The sequence below is a fragment of the Bos javanicus genome, chromosome 26 (assembly GCF_032452875.1).
Source record: "Bos javanicus breed banteng chromosome 26, ARS-OSU_banteng_1.0, whole genome shotgun sequence".
Lineage (NCBI taxonomy): Eukaryota > Metazoa > Chordata > Mammalia > Artiodactyla > Bovidae > Bos > Bos javanicus.
This window is the reverse complement of record NC_083893.1, coordinates 50,467,442-50,491,775: the sequence shown is the minus strand read 5'-3', so window position 1 is coordinate 50,491,775 and position 24,334 is coordinate 50,467,442. Positions and strand designations below refer to the sequence as shown.

The 24,334-nt window shown below is 62.4% G+C and overlaps 1 protein-coding gene across 3 annotated transcripts in view; it reads right to left on the bottom strand.

Moving 5' to 3' along the window:
• The window catches only part of INPP5A (inositol polyphosphate-5-phosphatase A), a 144,352-nt gene extending 120,412 nt beyond the window's left edge, over window positions 1-23,940 (bottom strand). Inside the window, exon 1 of one of the 3 annotated variants that reach the window (XM_061403914.1) lies at window positions 23,567-23,940. In XM_061403914.1, coding sequence (XP_061259898.1) covers window positions 23,567-23,641 — 75 coding nt within the window. In that variant the 5' untranslated portion in view covers window positions 23,642-23,940. The remainder of the gene's footprint in view (window positions 1-23,566) is intronic. The other 2 variants (XM_061403912.1, XM_061403913.1) reach the window with 2 other exon arrangements.
• Window positions 23,941-24,334: the final 394 nt, after the last annotated feature.

The following is a 24,334-nucleotide window of genomic DNA, read 5'->3' as shown; positions in this document are numbered from 1 at the left end:
AAGTAAAATTCAAATTGTTTTTAACTTCAGAGACTCAATGACAATCTGAAAGAAAAAGATGCAGTGTCTGAATTTAATGCTGTTTATTGTGTGACCAGAATTCATCAGACATTTCTGGATGTCCAGTGTTGAAAAGAATGTTCAAAACATACATATATCACTTGCAATCTACGTTTATTTTTGCAAATATATGTCATGAATTCACATTTACTGTTTTTGGCAATAAAATTTCAATCTTTATTAACTAAGCTTCCATTGTCTCACAAAACTCATAGAGACTTGCTTGAAATGGAAAGATCGAGGGTTAATTAAAATCGTTTGAAAAGCCTGTTGCTCTCACGGGGCTGCCAGACACACTTCTGAACTTCCAGGACAGACCTCCCTATCAGCGCTGACGAAAGCGGTCTTCGCAAGGGTCTGCGTGCGAAACCTCATCTGGGCCTCGCATGGGGAGAGCAAAGACGAGGAAGAATGGCTGGGCTCTCACCGAGTTACAGGAGCGTTTTGCAGATGCTGCCACTGAGCATGAGGCTATCGTGTAATGCCAAACTAGCTGGGAGTGTAATTCGCGTCACAGCAAGCTTTGCATTCAGAGAAAATTAACAACGTACCATCAATAACCAGGCACTGAAATAATGGTGGGGGACGGTCAGCGGGCCTCGGGGCAGATGGTGGGGCCCGGGGAGCAGGCACAGCTGTGAGAAGCACACCAAGCCGTGCAGTCACCTCGCAAGGCCGCCTTGCTGCTGCTGCTGCTAAGTTGCTTCAGTCGTGTCCGACTCTATGCGACCCCACAGAGGCCGCCTTATGTGGAAACAAACACTCTGAGCATGAACGTCAGTCAGACGCTGGCTGGAAGGCAAGCCACTCGGACAGGCGGGCTGTCTGCTGTGTCCTGTTCACCAGCTTCTCCCCAGAGCCTAGAGCGAGGCTGGAGCAGGACAGACAGGCCAACATGGGCAGGACGGACGGACTGACCTTTGTGAAGACGGCTGTGGATTCTGTGTGTGTGTGTACACGAGTGTGTGTGCACATGAGTGCATGTGTGCACAGGTGTGTGTGTGCACGAGTACGTGTGTGCACGAGTGCGTGTGTGCCGGCATGTACACGTGTTCACGTGCTAGTCAGAAAGGTCTTCTCTATGCCTGGATTTTTTAAAGAAAAAATCACTTTGGTACTCTCCCTGATGGCTCAGTTGGTTAAGAATCCACCTGCAATGCAGGAGACCCTGGTTTGATCCCCGGGTTGGGAAGCTCCCCTGGAGAAGGGAAAGGCTACCCACTCCAGTGTTCTGGCCTGGAGAATCCCATGGACTGTATAATCCCTGGGGTCGCAGAGTCAGACACGACTGAGCGACTTCCGCTTCCTTTCACTTCCTTGGTACCTTCCTGTGTCTCATCTGCTCAGCATGCGGATTCAGCGCCCTGCCCGGCGAGCGCATGGTGGGGACCCTCCACAGTGGTTTCCTGGGCCCTTCCTGAGAACTCGCTGCAGAAGGCGAAGGTGCCCCACCCCAGCGGTGCTCTCGGGTGTGGGGACGGCAGTTGGTCTGACTCAGCTCTGCTCTTCACGGGCCACCGGGCTGCTGCGGACACCACAGAGCCCCGCCGGCTCGGAGGGCAAGTTCGCGTGCACTTCTGGGTCTTTCTGGTTCTTCGTGCCCCCCGACCTCGTCTCCAGCTTCTTAGAGACATAACTGACACCGCACATCGCACGCGTTTCCAGGTGTACAAGTGAGGGCTGGATACCTGTTTATGGAGCAGAACAGCCCCGGCAGCAGGGGCGCCTGCAGCGCCTCACAGGGTCACGGTCTTCCCCGTGAGACAAGGAAGGCTAGCCTCTGCCCCTCGACTCTCCCGGCAGTGTGCACGTCTGCAGCACAGCCGTGTGCGCTGTGGCCACCCGACGCCTCCCAACAGCAGCCGCACAGGCCTGCGTCCCCGGCGCGCGGCCCCTGCAGCCCCACAGGCCTGCGTCCCCGGCGTGTGGCCCCTGCACCAGCGGCTGAGTGCCCCGCCACCCCGCCACCCACCGCACTCAGAGCAGTCCCGGATGCCACTGCGTGTGCCCTACCTGGACACCTGCCAGCAGTGCTGGTGGTCTAGGGGCACACGTGCCCACCCAGGGCTGGCCCCGGGCCCCTGTAAGCAGGCCGGCTGGCCTGACCGGCTGCCAGACGGTCTGGACAAGACCGGGGGCCCTGGGGGGCCTTCCAGCAGGCTCTGTCTGTGACAGGAAGTCTCCTGTGACATGCCCAGGAATAAGCACCCAGACCCTGTCTTCAAGGAAAGAGCCCGACTCTGGAGAACGGGCCAACTCCAGGCCTGGGTAGGGAAAGTCCAAGATGAGCTGCTGGGAGCACCATGTTGGGCCCAAAGTCAGGAAGCGCTCAGAAAACAGCAGGACGGGCATGAACGCGGAGCTGGCTGTAAGACTCCCCATGGCCAGCGCCGCTCACCTGCGTCCCTGTGTACTACAGTCATGGCTGCGACTCAGGAACAGGACGAAAGTCCGTGAGTCCACGCTGAAGGACAGCTGAACCAAGGAACAAACAGGAAGACTAACAGAAACTCAGACACAACACGTGGGTGCTCCCGGGAGTGGGGGCATCCGGTGACCAGCAGGGCAGGATGGGACGGTGGGGTGACGCCGGCACCAGCTTACCTGGAGAGGGGGTCAGCCTCACAGCACCGGGGCCAGCCCCCACGTGGCCCTTCATGCCTGTGTGTTTCCTTGTCATACACAGGACCCCCTGTTTCCTGTCTGGGTGTCTAAGAACGCACTAAACTCACTTCTAAGCGCTTGTACTGTGCACTGTGGGCTTTCAGGAGCTTCTCCAGTGTTTCCAGCCATGTGTCACCGTGTCCACTCTAACACCGCAACAGCTGTGCTCCTCTCAGTCGCCTGCTGATGGCACGAGCCAGCGCTTCTCAAACATGTTAAATGATCGTGTGTGTGTGTGCGTGTGTGTGTGTGCTCACTCATGCCCATCTCTTTAGACCCCCATGGACTGTAGCCCACCAGGCTCCTCTGTCCACAGGATTCTCCAGGCAAGAATGCTGAAGTGGGTTGCCCTTCACTTCTCCAGGGGATCTTCCTGACCCAGGTGTCAAACCCACAGCTCGTGTCTGCTGTACTGCAGGGAGACTCTACCACCAGGGCCGCCTGGGAAGCCCCAGATAATCCTGTTTGCATCAAATATCTTTGCCTTACCCCCTGAATCTAATGGAGATGTTTGATTTCCATGTTTTAAAATCAAATGAAGGATACAGCTACTGGTTTCAATTTTATCAAGAGATGCTGAACTTTATCAAATATATATAACTTTAGCATCTATGGAGATGACCCAGGAAGGGATTTCCTACTGATAAATTAACTCCATGTGCAGAAAAGGGAACCCTCTTACACTGTTGGTGGGAATGCAAACTAGTACAGCCACTATGGAGAACAGTGTGGAGATTCCTTAAAAAACTGGAACCAGAACTGCCATACGACCCCACAATCCCACTGCTGGGCATACACACCAAGGAAACCAGAATTGAAAGAGACACTTGTACCCCAGTGTTCATTGCAGCACTGTTTATAATAGCCAGGACATGGAAGCAACCTAGACATATATCGGCAGACGAATGGATAAGAAAGCTGTAGTACATATACTTGATGGAGTATTACTCAGCCATTAAAAAGAATACATTTGAATCAGTTCTAATGAGGTGGATGAAACTGGAGCCTACTATACAGAGTGAAGTAAGTCAGAAAGAGAAACACCAATACAGTATACTAACGCATATACATGGAATTTAGAAAGATGGTAACAATAACCCTGTATACGAGACAGCAAGAGAGACACAGATGTAAACAGACCTTTGGACTCTGGGAGAGGGCGAGGGCAGGATGATTTGAGAGAACAGCACTGAAACATGTATATTATTACCATATGTGAAATATACGACCAGTGCAAGTTTGATGCATGAAGTTGGGCACCCAAGGCCAGTGCTCTGGGACGACCCAGAGGGACGGGATGGGGAGGAAGGTGGGAGCGGGGTTCAGGATGCACCTGTGGCCAATCATGTTGATGTATGGCAAAAACCACCACAATACTGTAATTACTCTCCAATTAAAACAAATACAGTAATTTAATAAAACCATTAACTCTAATAAGCTCGACTGCCCAGCCCCGCCTTTCTGGGTCTGACCTTCCTGATCCGCTGCTGACCACTGCCCCCCCAGGGCCATCCCGCGGCCAGGCAGAAGGGCCACCTGCAGCGGGCTGGCGCTGCATCCGCGGCCCTGGGGCCTCGTGGGCGGCTCAGGTGGAACCGCAGGGGGAGCTCCCGGAGCGTCCAGTGGGACCCACTCCAGGACACCTACACCCCGAGCCTCCTGGGGCTGGGCCCTCACAAGCCCGCTGATCTCTCGGTTCAAATGACTGGCTGGTTCCGCTTTTCTCTCTTCTCTAGGGTCAGTGTGGTCACATATGTTTTGTTAGAAAACAAATTTTTTGTTGAAAAAAAAATTTTCAAAGTTATTTGGGCACATTTGAATAAATTAACACCTTAAAGATGTTTTCCTTTTGATAGGGCCCTCAGGGAACCCAGGGAGTCACTGCAGGTGGGCAGATGACAGGCATGCCGAGACTGCTCCTGGCGGCCGGCCGGGACGATGGGGCCTCACTGCCCGGGAGGCCGGTGACCGCCTCGTCTCTTTCCCAACATCCTGCTGAAGTCGCCTCCATGACACAGCCCAAACTCAGAGCCTCGCAACTAGGAGGGAGAGCTCCTGGTACACGGGTCTGTGGAGAGTCGGACAAACACGGACCTCCAGCCCTGACCGCGCCCCCGTCCAACTCTCGAGTCCAGGGGCACCTGCGAGGGGGGCGCTCAGATCTCGGCAGACCTCGAACACCATGCGTGTCGTCCACACCAGCGGGCTGGATGCCAAAGACAGAGAGGTGAAAAGTTCCTAAAGAAAAGTCTAGCTCACTTTCTTAAGTGTTTAGATTTGGAATGGAAGTAAGTCTTCAAACAGGCACCACGTGACACAGACGTGTGGGGACGTGTCACACTCGGCCGGGCTGCAGGGCGCGCCATGGGTGGGGGTGTCCACGCCCTCCCACAGAGCAGGGCCAGCTGGGCCTCCGAGCACGGCTCGCCCACTGGCACCGTCCCCCGGGCCATGCAGGGCCGGGCACACGGTGGGCACGCGGTACACACACGCCACGGGAGTCAACCCCAAGGGAGCCCCGCGCAGGCTGGAACGCGCGGGTCCCGAGGAGCGTCACCCCATCGCCCGCTGTGCTGGGCACCCAGAAGCCACGCTGTACCCTCATCATGCTGCCCATCCACCGCTGACTTTGTTAACTGCCCCATGTTTATCTTATTTATTCATTTATTCATTGTTTTGGCCGCGCTGGGTCTCCGTTGCTGGGGGGGCTTTCCCTGGCTGCAGCGGGCGGGGCTACTCTCCTGCTGCGGCTCACGGGCTCCAGGGCACCGGCTGAAGGGGCGCGGTGCACGGCAGAGGAGCCCGCAGGGGCAGCGGGGGCCCTGCCGCTGTGCCCGGCCAGCCTGCCGGCTCTAGAGACGGGGTCTGCGAGCCTGTGCTGGAGGCCCTGGCTGGCGAGCTTCGAGAGGACGGACGTCCTTGCCTCTCGAAACATGGAGTGATGAGGACTGGGCACTTGAACCCCGTGGGTCAGGCCCGAGCAGCAGTCATGGCGATGCCACACAGCCAGCCCGCGTGCTGGGGGTCTGGGCTCATCTCCCTCTTGCCGCTCCTTTCTCTGTGGCCTCTTTCGAGGGACACCCCCTCACACTTTGCTTTTCAGGAGCAGCGCTGAGAAAAGAAGGCCTTTGATCTTAAGGTTACTCGCCACACAGTGTGTGATGACAACCCTCTCCGCCGGGGGTGTCTTCCATCGCTTCCCCACCTGTGCACGCTTTACACTCACTCACTAACACACGACACCCGAGCCTTCCTGCAAAACTCGCCAGCACGAACACACGCCTGTTTAATTTCTGTCTTAAATGTAAAGCCAGCATCCGCACCAGAGAGCCCTCATCCGCCAGGAAAAGACAGAGCCACCCCCGCAGGGACGGCCTGACTTCAAGCCTCACAGGGAGTCCCGGGCCACTCCCCCAGTGGAAACCCCAGAACCAGAAGCCTGGTCCAGGGCCGGGGGTCAGGGGCTGTGCGGGAGGCAGTGAGGAGACCCTGGTACCAGGTCCAAGCCCGAGACCAGCTCTGGGCCCGGGGCTTCACGGCCCAGACTCTGACCGAGCTCCTGCCTGCTCCTGCCTAGACTCCCAATTCAGACCACAGCCCCGTCACCCTGCTCCGACGGCCCCCGTCACCCCTGAACCTACGGACCTGTCACCCCTGAACCTACGGCCCTTCACCCCTGAACCTACGACCCCCGTCACCCCTGAACCTACGGCCCGTCACCCCTGCTCCAAAGGCCAAAGGAGGCCCAGAGAGAAAACACACAGAGGCTGTAAGGACACAGGCCCCCCATCATCGTGGCCGGGGGTCTGAGAGCCCCCGCATCCCCAGCCCTGCTTCAGTCCCACCCAGGCAGGGCCAGGGAGCCTCCGCCCCAGAGCTCCGTCTCTGTGGGTACCAGGGGCGGGGGGACACTGACCGCCTCGGGTGGCCCTGGTGGCTTGGGCCCCCCGGCCGACAATAGCACTGCCAGGTGTGAAGAGCTTGGAAACCACCCGGCAGACGGGTGAGCCACTGAGGGCCTCCCCAGCACTCGCACAGGCAGCACGGTGCCAGCCCCACGGGGCCAGCCCGCAGGTGGGTGCCCTCGTAGCTGAGAAAGGCCCAGGGCGGCCGGCAGCGGGTCAGCCTCGGCGGGCCTCAGAGGAGCCATGCACTGCGGCCGGGACAGCCCCGCGGGTCACCCCCTTTCCTCGGGGACACCACCTCATCCCCTTCTGACCAGGGTGTCTCTGCCCTCTGCCTCAGCGGTGGGCGGCAGACCACCCAGGCTGGCCAGCACATGCCGTGGGATGAGCCCGAGTCCCTCCCATGGCGTCTAAGCCGGCGACAGCTGCTCGACGCCCGGACACGCAAGGAGGCGTCTCGGGCTCGAGGACCGGAGGGCCCAGGGGCGTGGGGCGCGAGGCTGGGGGCCGCATCTGCGGCAGTCCCGGGAGAGCCCGGGCACAGGGCCAGTCCTGCGAGGCCTTGCTGCGCCTAGAGATCCTGACCCGCACGGGGGCCTCCCTCTTCCTTCCGGGTCAACGGCCTGGGCAAAAGTCCAAGACCCCGCTGCTCAGCAATGGTCCCCGGACTGTGTCTGAACCCAGGACGGTGTCCGCGAGGCCCTGGCCAGTGGCTCCTCCCCGCAGTTCAGACTCAGGAAGGGGGGCCCTGCGTGCCCCACGCCCTCCTTAAAGTCAACAGAGACCATCACTGCTCCTGTGTTTCTGAAAACCAGTGTTTGCGAAGGAGCAATAAACGGAAGGTAATTTGTTAGGACGACGCCTGTCTATATACAGGCTGTCAACTCTACACGCACACTCACGTGGTCTCCATCTCAGAGCCATCAACACCCATCAAGGGCCGTTTTTATAAAACCTCCAGGAAAGCAGACACAAACGCGCCGTGTCCCGCCGCAGACTGATGTCAAGCGGAGGAGACGGAGGACACAGGCGGGCAGCTCCGCGCTTGGGCCCTGCAGGCCCTGACGGCCCCGGCCCCCAGCACCCAGCCCTGCACTCGCCCAGGGTCGCCGGCTCAGGCGCGGCCGTGAGCAAGGAGCCACGAACAGCCTTCCCTCTGCTGACGCTCTTGTCCCGTCACTAAGCCGCGCCCGACTCCGCGACCCCACGGGCTGCAGCGCGCCAGGCTTTCCTGCCTTTCACTCTATTAATAGCTCTTCCTTTTCTGTTTTAGACTAAAATGTCTGTTTTTAGGCTCTAATGACAAGCTGCTGGAAAAGAATATTTTAGGCCAAAGTATTGCTGTTCATAGTGACCAGAATTTCACACGGGGCGTGTGAAGACCTACCAGCCGGCATGCCCAGCGGGGGTCACGCAGCCTCAGGGTGACAGCACCCCGGCCAGACAGGGCCCCCGCGGCTCCTGGGCCCCACCCCAGCGCGGAGCAGAGGAGGCCTGCCCACGCCCACCTCGGCAAGGCTGCAGGACCCGCTGCCCCAGGCCCCGGGCAGGCCCGGCGCCCCGCCTCCTGCCCCACGGCAGCGCAAGGGTGGACTGGGCCCAGCGGAGCCGCCTGCTCGTTAAGCTTCCCTTTCCGCTCAGACACCAGCTCCACCTCCGGCACCTGCACCCGCGGCTGAGAGCGGGCAACCGGGCCGTGGTCCCCCTGCAACCGACAGCGGGGCTCAGACCTGGGTCGGTGCGGCCACACCACTTCTAGAGGGGCCTCCACCCCCGGGAGGGCCTGGTACTCGCTTCAGACCGAGCCCAGGACAGAGCTCAGTCTCTGTGGGGATGGAAGACTCTCCGTGGGCCCCTGAGGACCCCGAGTGCTGGGCGTGGACGCCAGGCCGACCACTCGGGCCAAGGCGGGCCTCCTCCTACCCAGGCAGGGTCCGGAGTGTGGTTGGTGAGAGCCAGCTCAGCACTCCAGCCAGCCCCAGAGCTGAGACTCTCTCGGGTCCCCCCAAAGCAACTTCGTGCTGGGAGCGGTGACCTTGACCTTCCGCCGTGAGGTGTCTGAGTGGCAGCAGGGGGCCGGCCGCCAGCAGCCTCAGGGAGAGCGGGGCGGGTAGGGGTGGGGCAGGGCACGCGGGGTCGGTGTGTCCCACGGGAAGCTGTTTCCCAAGGACTCGAGTCAACCCGCTGCTCACACTGGTGGCGCCAGGCCCGCCTGGCTGCGAGAAGCGCTTCTCTCCTGGGACGCGGAGCAATGGCAGCAGGGCTCGAGGCCGCATCTGGTCCTCAAGGGCCCCAGGAAACCGCCCAAGGCGGAGAGTGTCCACACTCATGGGGGACCAGGGCTGGACGCAGGGGCAGCCCCCAGAGCCAGCCGCGTGGGCTCCTCCAGGTCGGAGGTGTCCTCGGGCCACCAGGAGGCTGGACAGACTGCCCTGGGGTCGACTTGGACAACCCTAGACCACTGTGCCTGCCTGTGTCAGAGAGGGAGCCCACCATGAAGGGAGCCCACGATGACCCTCAGGGGCTCGGACCTGCCAGCGCAGGGCCCAGGAAGCCAAAGTGTGCAGGAGGCCCTGCTCTGCATTCATTCAAGCAGCAGGCACAGCCAGCAAACTGCAGGGAGGGCCACCTGCCCGGGGCTGGGCGCGGAGGAAAACTGTCCGAAGCTCCTCATGCAGGAAGGGGACCCGGAGTCAGAGCCGGCAGCCACCAGCAGGATGCCAGCTGGGGGTGACGGGCGAAGCCCAGAATTCACGTGGAAACGCAGAGACCCAGGACAGACATAAGAAACGTGAAAAACCAGAAGCTGGCGGACCCATACCTCCTATTTCAAAACTCGCTGTGAACTGCAGTTACCAAGACCCTCTGGTCCTGGCATACGGACAGACGAGAGATGAAGAAAACAGAAATGAGAGGCCAAGAGAAAGTCTATATGTCTACAGTCAGGTAGGGTGGGTGACTACGCTGAACCTGCAAGGCGGTTCAATGGGGGGATCAGTCTTTCCAACAAACAGTGCTGGGCAGCAAGACACGCACACACCCAGGAACCAGGGCGCCGCCCAGCTCACACGAGGCACAGAAGCACCGTCGGGATGAGTCTAGGAGCTGCGTGCCGGTGCGCTTACTCAGGCCCCACTCCGTGCGACCCCAGGGGCTGCAGCCGCTGGGCTCCTCTATCCACGGGATCCTCCAGGCAAGAAGACTGGAGTGGGCTGCCATGCCCTCCTGCAGGGGGTTTTCCTGACCCAGGGATCCAACCCAGGTGTCCTGTGCGGCAGGCGGATTCTTTACTGTCTGAACCACCTAAGTCAAGGTGAATCTAGAATCTGCATGGAAGAGCTAAAACTGTTAGCTTTAGAGGAAAGACAGGAATAAATCTTCACGACTTTGGACTGGCAATGGGCTCTGTTCTCTCTGCTCTCTCTCCCTCTTGTCTTCCCTGTATTTTTTAAACTGAAGTATAGCTGATTGACTGGAGAAGGAAATGGCAACCCACTCCAGTGTTCTTGCCTGGAGAATCCCAGGGATGGGGGAGCCTGGTGGGCTGCCGTCTCTGGGGTCGCACAGAGTGGACACGACTGAAGCAACTTAGCAGCAGCAGCAGCAGCAGTGCATACTCAGTCACTTTGGTCGTGTCTGACTCTGTGCGACCCCATGGACTGCAGCCCACCAGGCTCCTCTGTCCACGGGATTCTCCAGGCAAGAACACTGGAGTGGGTTGCCGTGCCCTCCTGCAGGGTGCCTTCCCGACCCAGGGATCCAACCCGCATCTCCTGAGTCTCCTGCACTGCAGGCGGGTTCTTCACCGCTGAGCCACCGGGAAGCCTTGTGTTCGGCAGTGTGCACCTGTTAATCCCAAATTCCTGAGTCGCCTGCCCGCCTCCGCCCTGCGTAGCCCGTAGCTCTGTTTTCTGTGTTTGTGGGTCTGTTTCTGTCTCATGAATAGGCTCACTTGCACCGCACTGTAGGCCCACATGTGAGCGACACGTGTGTTTCTCTGACTTACTCACTCAGTGTGTTTCTCTCTAGGTCCGTCCCTGCTGCTGCAAACGGGGTTCGCTCGTTCTCTTCACACTGAGCAGTATTCCATGTGCGTGTTCACCACGCCCTCCTTATCCGCGCATCTGCCTGTGGACACGCAGGCTGCCTCTGTGTCTTGGCTGTTGTGAACACTGCCGCTGTGACTGACAGCAGGGCGCAGGCCTCTGCTTGATCAGCTCTTGTCTTTTCCAGGTGCGTGCCCAGGAGTGGGCCTGCAAGATCCGAGGTGGCTCTGCTTCTAATTCATAAGGAACCTCCACACTTCCCCACAGTGGCTGGACCAGTTCACATTCCCCCTGGCAACAGCTTCTTACATGTGACATCCGAAGCACAACCAAAGGAAAAACAAACAAGCTGGACTTCGTCAATGTTTGGAACGCTAGGGCTTCAATAAGACCCTACCAAGCGTGTGAAAAGAAAGCACGAAGAACGAGAGAAACATTTGCAAATCGTGTGTGTGAGAAGAATCTACAACCAGAATGTGCACAGAAAAGTTCAACAATTAAGGAAAATTGTAAACGGGCAAAAGATGTAAATAAATGCTTTTCCAAAGTAGGTGAACAAACAAACAAACACCCAAGAGGCACATGGCAGGGGGAGGCGGGACGTTCAGGATCATCGGTTGTCAGGGCAACGCAGATCGATGCGCTGCACGCCCAGCGGGGCGGCTGGACTCAAACAGGCGAATAAAAACAAGTGTTTCTGGATGTGGAAAAACCGGAACGCTTGCGTGTTGCTGGTGGGAATTCAAAACGGTGCAGACACTCCGGGAAGCAGTCTGGCAGTTCCTCGAGAAGCTATACACGGCTATCCTGTGACTCAGCAACTCCACGCCTGGATACATACCCAAGGGAATCTAAAACATGTTCACACAAAACCTTAAACACGAATGTTCGCAGCCACACGATGCATAAAACCCACACGTCCATCAGCTGCTGGACGGACAGAGTGTGGTCTGCGCTTCTGCGAGGTGGCGCTCAGTCGTGAACGGGGCAGATTCTGCTACACGCACGACGTGGATGAGCCCTGACCACGGATACGAAAGAGCAGTCAGATCAGGTGTCCGAAGCCGTGTGCAGGAAGCGTCCAGAATAGCCCGATGCACAGACAAGGGGTGGACCAGTGGAGACGAGGGTCTGGGGTGGGGGGCGGGCAGTGACCGCCGACAGCGCCCCGAGGGCGGGGCCGTGTGGCGGCTGCTCAGCCTGGAGAACACGTCAACAGGCTGAGTGGCAGGCTCAGGAAGAGCGGGACGCAGGGTCTGAAGCTTGTCTCGACGTTTGGATGATAATGCGTGTGTGTGTGAGTCACTCAGTCATGTCCGACTCTGCAACCCCCATGGACTGTAGCCCGTCCGGCCCTTTGTCCACAGGATTCTCCAGGTAGGAATGCTGGAGTGGGCGGCCCTGTCCTCCATAGATGATGGTAACAACAAGTGAACGCAGCCAGTGCAGACCTCCCGGCAGAATGACGGGCCCTCCATGGCGGGAAACCTTCACAACACGTGGGCCGCAGCTGGGGGGCGAGACCGGATGGGGGTCCAGGCCTAAGGGGCCACGCGGGAGGGAGCCACCGCGGCGCCTGCCCGACAGCAAGCACAAAGGCCAGGGCACAGCACCCCAGGCGTGCTGAGCAGGTTTCCTCCAGAGCCAGGAGGGACCCCACCACCTGCTCTGGCTCAGCAGCAGCTCACCAGGTCCTTAAGGGACCCCGAGAGGAGGAGAGGCCACTCGGGGGCCTGAGGGTGCCAGGCTGGGGCTGAAGGGGCAGCAAGGAGAGGCTCCGCGTTGGGGATGCTGAGTGCCTGTTCCCTGCGAGGTCACGCAGCCGTGGGCCCTGGCACCTCCCGGGAATGGGGACCCCACGAGGACAGGAAGAGCCTCGGCCGGGGCCCTGGCGGAGTGGATCTTGGAGGGAGCCCGCGAGCGCACAGAACTCAGCCGACAGAGGGCGCTGGGCTGCGGGGACGCGCCATCCGGGCCCCGCTCCACCTCAAACAGTCCAGAAGCTCGAGTCCAGGCCCAGGGACTCAGCAGCCCGTCCCCAACAAGGCAGGACTGGCCTGGAGGTGCCTTCGCCCAAGCTCCGCTCGCCAGGACACACGGACGGACACGCAGCCAGGCTCTGGACGGGGCACCACGCCCGCCTGCCCCGTTCCAGAGAAGCAGACCCAGCACAGGGGCGCAGTTCTGCGGCCCCACCTGGCGGGCTCCGCTGGGCAGTGAGGACTCCATTCTCTTACTAATCATCAGAACCTTGTTTTGTGTCCACAGCACAGGTCTGTGGCGCAGCAGCTGCCCAAAACACTGAGGTCTCCCCGGGGTCCGTCTGGGCTGGTGGCTAGAAGGCAGCACCCTGCAGAAAGCAGAGGAGGCGCTTTGGGGTACTCCGGGGCTTGCCACGTGACTGCCCTTATGAAAAACAAACTCTCAGGGTCATCACGACGCACAGACGTCAATTTCCCTGGAAGCTAGGACAAATTCCCAGCTTTCTGAGTGGAGAGGCCACACACTGGTGCTTCCGCTTTGCCACCCTGGGCTCCTTGGGCAGCCCTCCGGAGGGATCCCCTGAACCTGGCGCACCTCCAGGGGCTGGCAGCCTCCAGCAGCACCCCTCAGCGGTCAGAGCGCGCGCCCTCCCGGGTCTGAGTCCCCGCATCCTCCCCTTCCACACCGACTCGTATCAGTTGTTAAACACGCAGACGGGTCACAGGCAGCTCCCTGGAGGAGGGAGCCGACTGTCCACACTGAGGCCTGGCCCCGCGCGTCCCCTACAGGGCCCTGGGCCTGGCATGATCAGATGCACAGACCATTACGGTCCTGCAGCGCCGGCTTCCAGCTCACCGCCCACGTGGGCCAGGCCAGCCCACGCCAGCCACGTGGCCTCACACGCCGGCTCCCCGCTTCCTGCACTGCTCCAGCCCACAACGGCCCCAGCGGCCACCCTGCCTGAGCTCGCCGGCTGACTCCCATGTCCCAGAGCCTTTAGGACCCAGCCCTGCATCCCAGCCCAGGAGACGCTCTGTGGTCTCTGTGTTCAGGGCGTCGCCTGAGCGAGTTACTGCCGAGGTCCCTGATGGTCTCCGGCTTGCACTCAGCAGCCAGGGCAGCCTGGGACCGAGCACGAGCTATGAGCCAGGGGGTCCGAGTCAGCGCGCCCTCTGCCCTGTAAGCAAAGGGCGTCGGGAGCCCGGCCCCAGAGGGCGACGACCGGGGGATGCGCCGGCCCCGCAGGCCATGTGCAGGCGGACCTGTGGGCTCCTAGAGCCTCCTGGACCCTGAGCCTCGGGACCCCCAGCAACCTCCTCCAAATACTCCTCCCACTCTCAGAACGCCCCTCCCAGACCCTGCCCCCCCAGGCCCCACCTGCCCGGCCTCTCCCTGGGCCACAGACCCCTGCTCCGTCAGACAAGGACGGGAGGGGCAGGCATGAGGGGTGTCGGGCCGGGGGCAGCTCACGAGAGGCCACCAGTTCAGAGACGCCCGGACGGGCTTTGGGGCCGGGCTGGTGGGAGTGCGGCTGGGGGAGGGGCACACCTGCAGGGTGCCCAGTGAGCTCCCCTGGGTGGGCAGCTGCGCTAAACGTCCTCAAAGACGAGCCTCTGAGGGGCTGGTGTCACCGCATACCTACGCTCGGCGGAGGCTGGCCCCGAGGCCCGGGAGCCCTGGGCCGCCCGCACCCCCTGCCCCGTGCCCCCTGCAGCCCCCGTGTCCCCAGGGCCACGCACACAAGGCCGAGGTCCTGGGGGCCGCTGCTCGGCCACCAAGGTGAGCCGCCACCTGCTCTCCTGAGACAGCCCTGTGTCCCGCCCCGCCGGCCAGCTCCCGCCACATGCCCCGTGTCCTGCCAGCTGCCTTGATAACCACGACAGCGTCCCGGCTGGCCTGCGCCCCCACCCCCGCCTGGGCCGCTCACCCTGCAGGCGGCCAGGAGGGAAGCAACGCCTCGGCAAAAACAGGAAGTTACAACAGATCTGCAAACTGCGACAGGGATGGAGGAGAAAACAAAAGCAAAACAGCTGTCCCCACAAGCTTTCTGGTTACTTGGACAGATGTCATTCTTAACAGAGTGAGTCCAACAGAAAGGAAAGCCCACGTCACCTCAAATTCCAGCACAGCCACCACAAGTCGCATTCCGCCCTGTGGAGAGGGGTAGACGGCCTGCGATGGACCAGGCGCGTGCCCCCGAGGCGCCCCAGCTAAGCCCTGGGCAAAGAGACGCTGCAGGGGAGAGCACCCGGGACGCCAGCAGGCAAACCGGGACGGTGGGCCTCCCCGGCCCTTCCTGGCGGTCTCCCAGGGCAGGGGCCCCAGCAACGCTGTGGGAGGAGCCCACGAGGGTGCTGGCAGTGCTGATGGCTAGAGCCGGGGCTGCCCCCCATGCCCGGGCTCACCGCGGGGCCAGAGCGCCCCTGCCCAGCTCTCCACCACCCATGCGGAAGCTGCCCCGAAGCCCCTGAAGGCGGGACAGGTGCTCGGAGCGGGGGTCTCAAGCCTCTGGCCCAGCCCAGGTGGTCCCCAGAGCAGCCCCTCTGGGAGGACACAGGGTCCTGAGCCCCCTCCCCAGGGACGCAGGCCCAAGCAGTGACTGTCGTACCCCACAGACCTCCGCAGAGGCCCAACGTGCAGAAATGACCACTGGGTCAGACACAGACGGCAAGAGGCCGGGCTGGGCTGGGGGCAGGCCTCTCGGAGCCTGAACACCTGCCCCCACACGGGGACCAGAGGCAGACGCTGTTCCTAAAGGGGACGGCACAGGCCACAGGGCCGCCTCTTGCTCTTCCAGCACCAAGTGGCCGGAAACACGGGCACCTGACCGCACGCTGCGGCCCTGTGCAACACTGCCCTCCCCGCCCTCGAGCCCAGACGGGCACGGACATAGGGACCCTGTGCCCGGGGGCAGGCGAGGCACCCGCAGGCCAGTGGGAGCTGACCCGAGGCCACACTGGGCTCACGGCTCCTCTGCCAGGAGAGAAGGCAGCGGGGTGGGCGTGGGGGTCAGCCCCTAACCTGGGGAAGTGCGCCCCGCATCGGGGTCAGCAGGAGGGGGCACGCCTGAGCCCTCCCCTCGCACAGACTGAGCAGCCCACCCCCTGGCAGAGCGCGGGACTCGGCCGGCATGCCAGCCCCTCAGGGAGGGGTGCTGTCCGTCACCCCTGGCCACAGCAGAGCCCCGGACGGTGGCCCCGTGCTCCCACAAGACACTGCTCAGAGGGGCGCCCCCGTCGTAACCCACTGCTGTCCGGGCGAAGCAGGCCTCTCGTGGGGGATTCTGGCTCCCTCTACCCCCCCACCCAGGGAGTGAGAAGGGTGACCCCCAAGGAGCCGCTGCTGTCCACACAGTCAACAGTTTGCCAAAAACCACCCGTGAAACGTGGCAAACTGTGCACCTGTCGGACGCCGGCTGGTCTGTCCAGCCAGCAGAGCAGCGCTCGGCAGGAGGGCCCCAGACAGCCCGAGCCGTGGGACCCTCAGTGACGACAGCTGGGGGGTGAGCAGCTGGGGGCTCAGCCCCGCAGGCGGCCAGGAGGGCTGGGCTTCAGGCTGGATGGTGGGGACCGCTGCACGGCGGCAAACGTTTGTTCTCAGACCGAGGGCTCCACTCTCGCAGGGCAAGCTGCCGGAAATGTGAGTCCGTCTGCCCTGACAGCCACACCTGTGCACCGACGGCCGAGGACAGCTCTGACACTGGGCCCTGATGCCCACAAGGTGCCAGGCAGGGGGCACTTGCCTTCCCCAGCTCAGCCCCCGCCCAGCTCTGACAGGGTCCAGCCGGCCAGCGGGCTGGCTGCAAGTCTGGTTACACGGCCATTGGGGCGGGATCCCAAACCCAGCCCCGCACCACTGGTCAGAGGCCAGCAGGCCCGATCACCCTAAAACATAACAAAAACCCAGGAGCTTGTAATTAATGGGGGGGCAGAGAAGGCAGCAGAGAGCTGGGCAGTGACCTGTGCCGAGGGTGCATGTCTGCCACCCCAGGGGCCGGGACTCCTGGACTGATGCCAAAGCACGGAGACGGGAGAACGCGTTCTGCTGGGGGAGGGGAGGTGCAGCTGAAGGCGCTCGTGTGGGCGCAAGCCAGGGTCACGCGTAGGGGCCCCTGGGAAGGAGCGCGTGAGCATGCTGGGACGTCCTGCTGGCCACACCCGTGGTGAGGGGCCCGCCAGGAAGCCTGAGCACACCCAGCCTGGGACACGGGCGAGGACAAGGCTGCGGCCCACCGAGGCCTCGTGGGGACGGCCAGGACAGGCCGGGCAGCGCCAGGGCCCCACACCCGCCGGGCACCCCGTCGCCCCATGACCCCTGGCGGCCACCGCGCCACTGTCCCTCCTCCCTGCCTGAGGCACAAACGGCCCAGGGTCTCGAGGACCCACGCTGACCCATGGCCGCACTCCCAAGACGGCTGGGCTTCTTACTCAAGGCAAAAGCAAAGCTCCGTGAGCCTGGGCAGCGCCATGTGCGTCCCTGATGGTCAGGACCCCTCGCCCTGCACGGGACGGTCAAGACCCCTCGCCGTGCGCGTCCCTGACGGTCAGGACCCCTCGCTGTGCGCGTCCCTAACGGTTAGGACCCCTCGCCGTGTGCACAGCCGCCCACCCCGACTCGTTCCAGGAGCTCGGGGTCTGGCGCTGAGCAGGCGGCGTCCTGGGTCAGGTGCAGGGCGCCCCCACACCCCGCGGCCCTCGCTGCTCAGCCCGCTCACATCCTCCCACAGTGCAGCCTGAGCCCCACACCGTCCCCATCCCTGCACACACAGTGACCCGAAGGGACCCCTGCCCCAGCGCCATGTCCATCTCCCAAAGAAACCTGCTGCACCTGGTTTGTTTTAGAAAACAGGTCTCATCACCAGAACTAAGTGGATGCAGAGACCATGACTGAAGAAGGGTTGGGAAGACCCCAGGAAGTCCGGGATGCTCCCCAGACAGAGGCCCACATGTGCCCAGCCTCACCCAGACGGGCAAAGGTCCCCACAGGCTCAGGAACACGCGGGCGACCCCTACCCTCCAACTCCGGAGTCACAGAAACCCTCACACAGCAACAGCGTGGGTGACGCCTCTCATCACTTCGACAGCCTGCAGCCCTGCGCCGGCCCGCGTCTCAGCCGCATTGGGGAGCGGCCCTTCACCCACACGCATCGCCGAGGGCGAGGCCCCCAGTGTCCCCGGGAGTGGGCTGTCCCGCAGCTCAGAGCCCGTGTCCCACGAGCTCAGAGCCTGTGTCCTCCGGGGTGGGCCGTCCCGCAGCTCAGAGCCTTTCTCGGGGCGCACCGCCCACCCCAGCCAGCACAAGAGCTCATGTCTAGTCACCCTCAGGCTCATCAGCAGAGCGCCCCGGGCCCCGATTAACTGAGGCAGCCACGTCCGTGTCCACTGGGGAACGCGCCACAGTCTCGCCCCTCCCCCTCCCCCTCCGCGGGCCCACGACCACCCCCCTGAAACTCACTCAGGTGGGAAGGGGCCCCAGCCCTGCAGACACAGAGCGAGCAGGGCCATGGCCCAGGAGACACAGAGCGTGGGGCTGAGACGCCCCTCAGACTCGCCACTGCCTTTCAGACCAGCCTCCCAGCCCCATGCTGACCCCCCTGCCTAGGACCCCATTCCTGGACGGGGCCCACCCCCCAGCAGATGCTGCCACCCTGCTTCCCGCCCCTGCCCACCGGGGCAGGCACTGGGGGGTCCACATTGAAGGAGCTGTTCTGCCCTGGCTCCTCAGCAAGGCTCGCCCCCTCCCCTAGGCAGCCTCCCTGCTTCCTCATCCCTACTCCTGGGTCAGACGGCGGGTTCCCTAAACGAGGGATGTCTCCTGGGGGCAGGCCTGGTCTGAGTTCTGTAACTTCCGAATCAGACCTGACACGTCGTGGAATCACCCCCAGCAGGAGCTCCCTTCCCAGAAGCAAACGTCCACCTGAGATGACCCTGGTCAGCAGCAGCAGCCCCTCCTCCCCCGGAAGGCTCGGTCCACGTGCCAACGGAGCGCACGACGCGGGCCCAGAGCCTGACCGCGAGGAGGGACACAGCCTGAGAGGCAGCGGGTGTGAACACGCCCCGGGACCCCATCCTTCAGGGCTGTTCCCCCAGCTGTCCCGCAGGGCTCACGCCACCGGGTTCAAAACACAAAACATCCGAGACGTTAAAGCTGAGCCACATCTCTGCCACAGTAGCCTCCGGCCTCCCAGCGTCTGCAGCGCCGATGAATGAGGAAAGGCCGCAGGTGACCATGCGCGCCGGCGGCCAGCCGGGGATGGCGGCAGACGGAGGGGGCAGGGACGCCTGTGGACAGACGACGGGCTGCAGACCCCAGGCGCACCGCGGCGGTGGGACCGTGGCTCACTGAGGCCACGAGGAGGTGTGTAGTGCAGGCACGGCCTCTTGACCTGGGGGAGCAACCCCGAAACCCCACCAGGCTGAACCCCACCACACTGGAGCCGGGTGGGACCCCATCTACAGAGAGACCCAAACTCGGCACACAGACAAAATTCCCACAGGGGAAGGACGCGGAGGCCCCAGGTCAGAGGCAGCAAAGCCAGGACGCAGAGACACCTCCCGCTGCCGTCTCTCCCCCACAGCCGTCCCCACGCTGCCGGGGGCTGGGAGAGGTCTGCAGAGAGGCCCGGGGCTCAGCCTCACCCTGGCCGGCGCCACAGCCCTCGAGGGCCTTGGGGCTGAAGGGACAGTGCAGGAAGCACCGCCTCTGAAACTGAGACACGCCACCGTCCTCGAGGAGATCTGGCCACCGGTCCTCAGCTCTGGCCAAATGCTCTGGCCCTTCCCTGGGGCTGGGGGCTCCTCCTACCTCCTGGGCGTCCGTGTACAGAGCTAGTGAAAGACCAGAGTCCCAAGAGACGAGCTCCCGTGAAGCAGCATGCCATCCTGGGAGGCGGGGCAGAGGCCCAGAACAAGACTTGGAGAAAAGACGGGGGACGCTGGGCGCTGGAGGATGAGCAGAAATCGGAACCCTCGAGCTGAGCTGGCGAGGACGCAGAGCGCACGATGCTGCACAATGGCCGGCAGTTCCTCAAAAGGCTCAGCGCGAGTCACACAGGCCCGGCCGACCCCTGTCCCAAGAACGGGCCCAGGAGAAGCAGAACGTGCATGGAAGGCCGCCCAGACACCCAGCGCCGGCAGGGGACAAACGGCCAGATGGCAGAGCGGTCCTTGGCCACCAGAGTGACGGACATGCTAACATCCAGCTGCTGAGCTCTGAAAATGCCAGCCAGCTGCTCTTATAAACTCACGAGACACCCAGGACAGGCAGACACACAGAGACAGGAAGCAGACAGGTGCTGACCAAGGGCTGGGGGCTTCTGGGGAGACGGCGGCAATTAGGGAGAGGGGGCAGCTAAGGCGTACGGAGTGTCCTTTCCAGAAAACAAGTTTACGCTGACTGTGGGGACAGTCACACAGCTGTGTGACTCCAGAAACCGCTGGGCTGTACACCTCCCAGGAATGAAGTCCATGTACGTGAATGACGCCTTGGTGAAGCCATCACCAAATGCAGCTCCTCCAAGAAGTGGGGGGACTCCCCCCATCAGAGCAAGTGAGAGGGCTGGGACCAAGGCCGGCCCTGCATGAGGCCCCTATGGGCCCCCTGCACACAGGGCTGGGGAGGCGGAGACAGAGCTGGAGGGGGACCCAGGGCAAGGGGCTTTCAGGACGGAATGGGAATGGGGCTACAGGGCAAACGGACGAAGCTGGAGGGAGACGCACAGGTGAATGAGGCGCTCAGCCCAGCGCAGGGGCTCCCAGACCCCAACACACAGCCGGCGGCAGCCCCAGGTCCGGGCACAGAGAGGGCTGCTCCCAAGCAGACCGGGGGAGGTGGGAGACGGCTCAAGGCTGATGCGGCCGGGAAGGCACAGCAGGACCAGTGCTTCAGGCAGACACCCAAGAGCGAGCCGCGCTCTCAGAACCCCGCTGTTGGCTTCGTCTCCTTCCCAAGAAGCAGCCTTACCATGTAAGGGTGGGACCGTGCTCTGAAGCCACAGCTGCAGGAATCCACCTTCCCAGCTAACTTCTAGCAAAAAAAAAAGCCCACCACGTAAAGAACCAACAGCTAGCAGCCTCGCTCGTCTAAAGTCAGCAAAGCAGTCAGGTGAGGGGTCTTGCCAGCAAGCGGCTCGGGGCAGCAGGAGCCCAACCGGCGACTCCGGACAGCCTTGGGCTCCCTGGGGCGCCGGGGGGCAGCCCCCTGCTGCATGCTCGCCCCCAGCCAGGATGGAGGCCCTGGGTCCGGGGGTGAGGCAGGTCCCAGCTTTGTCCACAGCAAGACAACCTGAGGGCTCACGCTCTATCCCACCACCTCCCGCGCGACCGGCAGGGCCTGCCAGGGCTGTGACATGCGAGGACACCTTCCTTCTAAGAGAACCTACAGCGGTCTCAGTTTCCGCCATCCTCGGTCTCTCTGGACTGACCGGCGGGGGCTGATCGAGGACTCTTCGGGCACTCCATAATTAAGCGAGAAAAGTTTGAGAACCACTGTACTGTGGACTCTGCCCACCCCCAGGTGTGTAGCACTGCACAGTGGGGAGCAACACGAGGGCCCGTAGGGGGCAAGATGCTCAGCCACCCCAGACCCGACGGAGCCCGGGGGGAGCATGCGAGGACACAGCCGACCACAGACAGGACGCTCTGCAGCTCGCAGGGGGTTAGGGCCAAGCCACGTGGAAGTCCACATCCAGTGCTCCACGGGGTCACTGCTGGACAAGGAGGGGCAGCCAGGGGAGCCCACGGGGCTGCACCAGCAAACACAGCCACCTGTCGCTTGAGCACGAAAGGAGACCGTGCCCACCCAGCACGGCCATCCCCACCCACCCGCGTCCCCCACCCGGCACGGCCATCCCCACCCACCCGCGTCCCCCACCCAGCAGGGCCATCCCCACCCGCGTCCCCCAGGAGGGGGCCGATGTCGCCCACCACACGGCCCGGCCACACGGCGGAGCTTGGTTTCCAGATGATGAAACTGGGCCGTCTGAGCAGCGTCAGTGCGCAGGGCGCACGCCACACAAGACAGAGTCATGGAGCAGCCCTCTTGAGGCCTCCCACGAAGCGAAGAGTCAGAGCGTCCTTTACTCAGGCAACGGCTGCTTTCCCCGGCCAGGCTCCGGGGGACTGGTCCACACCCACCCCTGCTTCTCCACACCGCTGAGGAGGGACGGTCCTCAGCCAAGCTGCGCACGTTAAGAAAGATGTGGGTGAGGACAGACACGTCTCTCCTGGCCCTTGAGTCGAAAGCCACCGAGCAGAATTAACCTGTGCACGGCTTACCAAAACAAAGGTTCCTTCACGATACAAACAAGATGCAGCGCTCCACGCCGCCTTTCAGAAGAATGGAAAGTCGGAGAGAGGCTGGTGCTAACCAAAAGTAAACCAAGTGAGCCACTTTAACATCCATGGAGGGAAGCGTGTGTACACAGCTGAAACACAACAGAAACACTAGAGCTCGGGGTCAGAAAATTGTTGGGAAGAACGTCTGCACAGCAAAATTCTCTTCCCTTTGAGACTGAAATACCCCATCGTGCTTAATTTTCCTGACATTTCTGAGGCTCTGAAGCCACAGCTAACGGATCTGAATCATCTGAGTAAAACCATGTTAGAGTGGATGTTACTGGAAAGCCAAGAATAGAATGCTAAATATACAGACACACACCCAGACCGGGCACTTTTGTAGAAAATGATCAAACGTGAAACTAGATAAAGCTGTCCTGTCCGTGCCAGAGGCAAGCAGGTCACCCCCAGCAGGGAAGTACAGAACGCCGGCCTGGAAGCTAAAAACAGAAAAACACAAAACTAGCGCCCACCTTTGATTAATAAAATCACTCCTCGCCTGTGCATGAACTTACCCCAAGAAACACCTCACCGATGCTCACTGCCAGCCAGCAAAGGAAGGCAGAGGTGGAAGGCATGTTTGCCCCATGGTCTGCTTGGTCAAGGGGCCGCCCCACCGCTCATCTCCGTGGGGGTGGGGGGGTGTAGTGCGGGGCTGCCTGGAGCTCCATCTGGGCCATCACCCTCTTTTCTTAAACAAGCACGCCACTTGGAGCCGCATTCTGCTTTATTTGGGTTGGCAGTGTAAGTACCAACAGCGGGGTGGCACCGCGGCTACAACGTGAACTAGGTCAGCCTGGGCCTGCCTCCGGAGCCGGGGGAGCACCAGGCCTTGGCTGACTCTTCTCCCAGTGGCCTCGGGTGCCGGGTGGGAGGCCCCAGAAGGTAAAGGCCTCGGACAGTCAGCATCCTTTTTCTGGCCTTGAAAAGCTTCTCGCATCTTTCTCTTTAACAGGCAAGAAACATAAAGTCCTCCAGGCTTTCAACAGAAGCCCCTTGTTTGAGAACTAGAGAGATACTAAGTTACAAGGTAAAATGAGGGCGCCCACACTTGGGGGCAGCCACAGGCTAGGCAGGGAGACAGGCAGACCGGCAGAGGCCAGGGCCATGGACTAGAGAGTTGGGAGTCAGCGGCCAGAAGTCAGGCATTGGGGCCCGGGAGACACGGGCTGGGTCTGGGAACCCAGGGTTCAGGGTCAAGCTTCCTGGGTCAACATTGGGTACAGGGTGTGGGGCCCTCGAACTGGGGTTTGGAGTCAGGACTGGGGACCGTGGACAGGGATCAGGACTAGGATTTAGGGACCTGGGCTCAGGGACTGGTCTCCGGGTTCAACCCATGGAGTTTGAAGGCTGGACCTGGAGACCAGGATTCCAGGGACGGGGCTAGGCTCCCGGGTCCAGCGCTCAAGTCTCTGCCTGGGTGCCAGGGATCCGGCCCGGGTCCCGGGGTCCCAGGGCTCAGGACTCGGGGTCTGGGTCCTGGGACTTCGGGCTTCGGGACCGAGATCCTGGTCCCGGGGCTCAGGGTCCGCGGTCCGGGGGTCCGGGATCCCGGGTCCGGCGCCACACTTACGTCGTCGAAGAGCGAGCCCACGTTGGCCGTGACCAGCAGCACCGCGGTGCCCGGAGAAGCCGCCTTGCCCGCCATCGCGGCCTGGGCCGGGGCAGCCGCTCTCCGGAGCCGGCCGGCCGGGGTCTCCGCGCGCCGCGGCGTCAGCTGCGCCGAGGGCCGGCCCCGGGGCGCATCGCGGGCTCGGCCGGTCGGGCCGGGCCGGGCCGGGGTCCGGCCGCGCTCGCTCTCGATCTCCGCGGCCCCGCGCCCGTCGCTCTCCGCCCGCGATCACCGCGGCCCGGGCGCAGCCATTAGATTCGCGGCCGCCGGAGCTCCCGCAGCGCCACCGCCGCCGAGAGCAGAGGCGAGGCCCGCCCGGGCCGGGGGCGGGGCGACGGCGGGGCGGGGCCTGCGGAAGGTGGAACCGGGGTACGAGGGGCGGGGCGGGCACTGGGGAGGGGACGGGCATGAGGGCGGGGCGGGGCGGGGAGTGCGCGGAGGGCGGGGGTGGGGGGGCATTGAAGGGGCGGGGCTTGGGAACAGGGCGGGGCCCGAAGGGCGGGGTCTGCTCGGGGCGCTCGGGAGTTAGCCTCCGCCGCGTTCCTGTCAGTCAGCGGCCGCCCCGCCTTCCCCCGCGCCGCGGCTGCGCACAGACTCCTCCCGCAGCCCATGACGTCACGGCCCTGCTCCCACAGGGCACGTCTTAAAGGGGCCGCGCGCTGCTCGTGGCTGCTGCCTAGCGCGACCCCCTGGCCCTCAGGCGAGGCTTGCGGCGGGAGCGCATGGCCC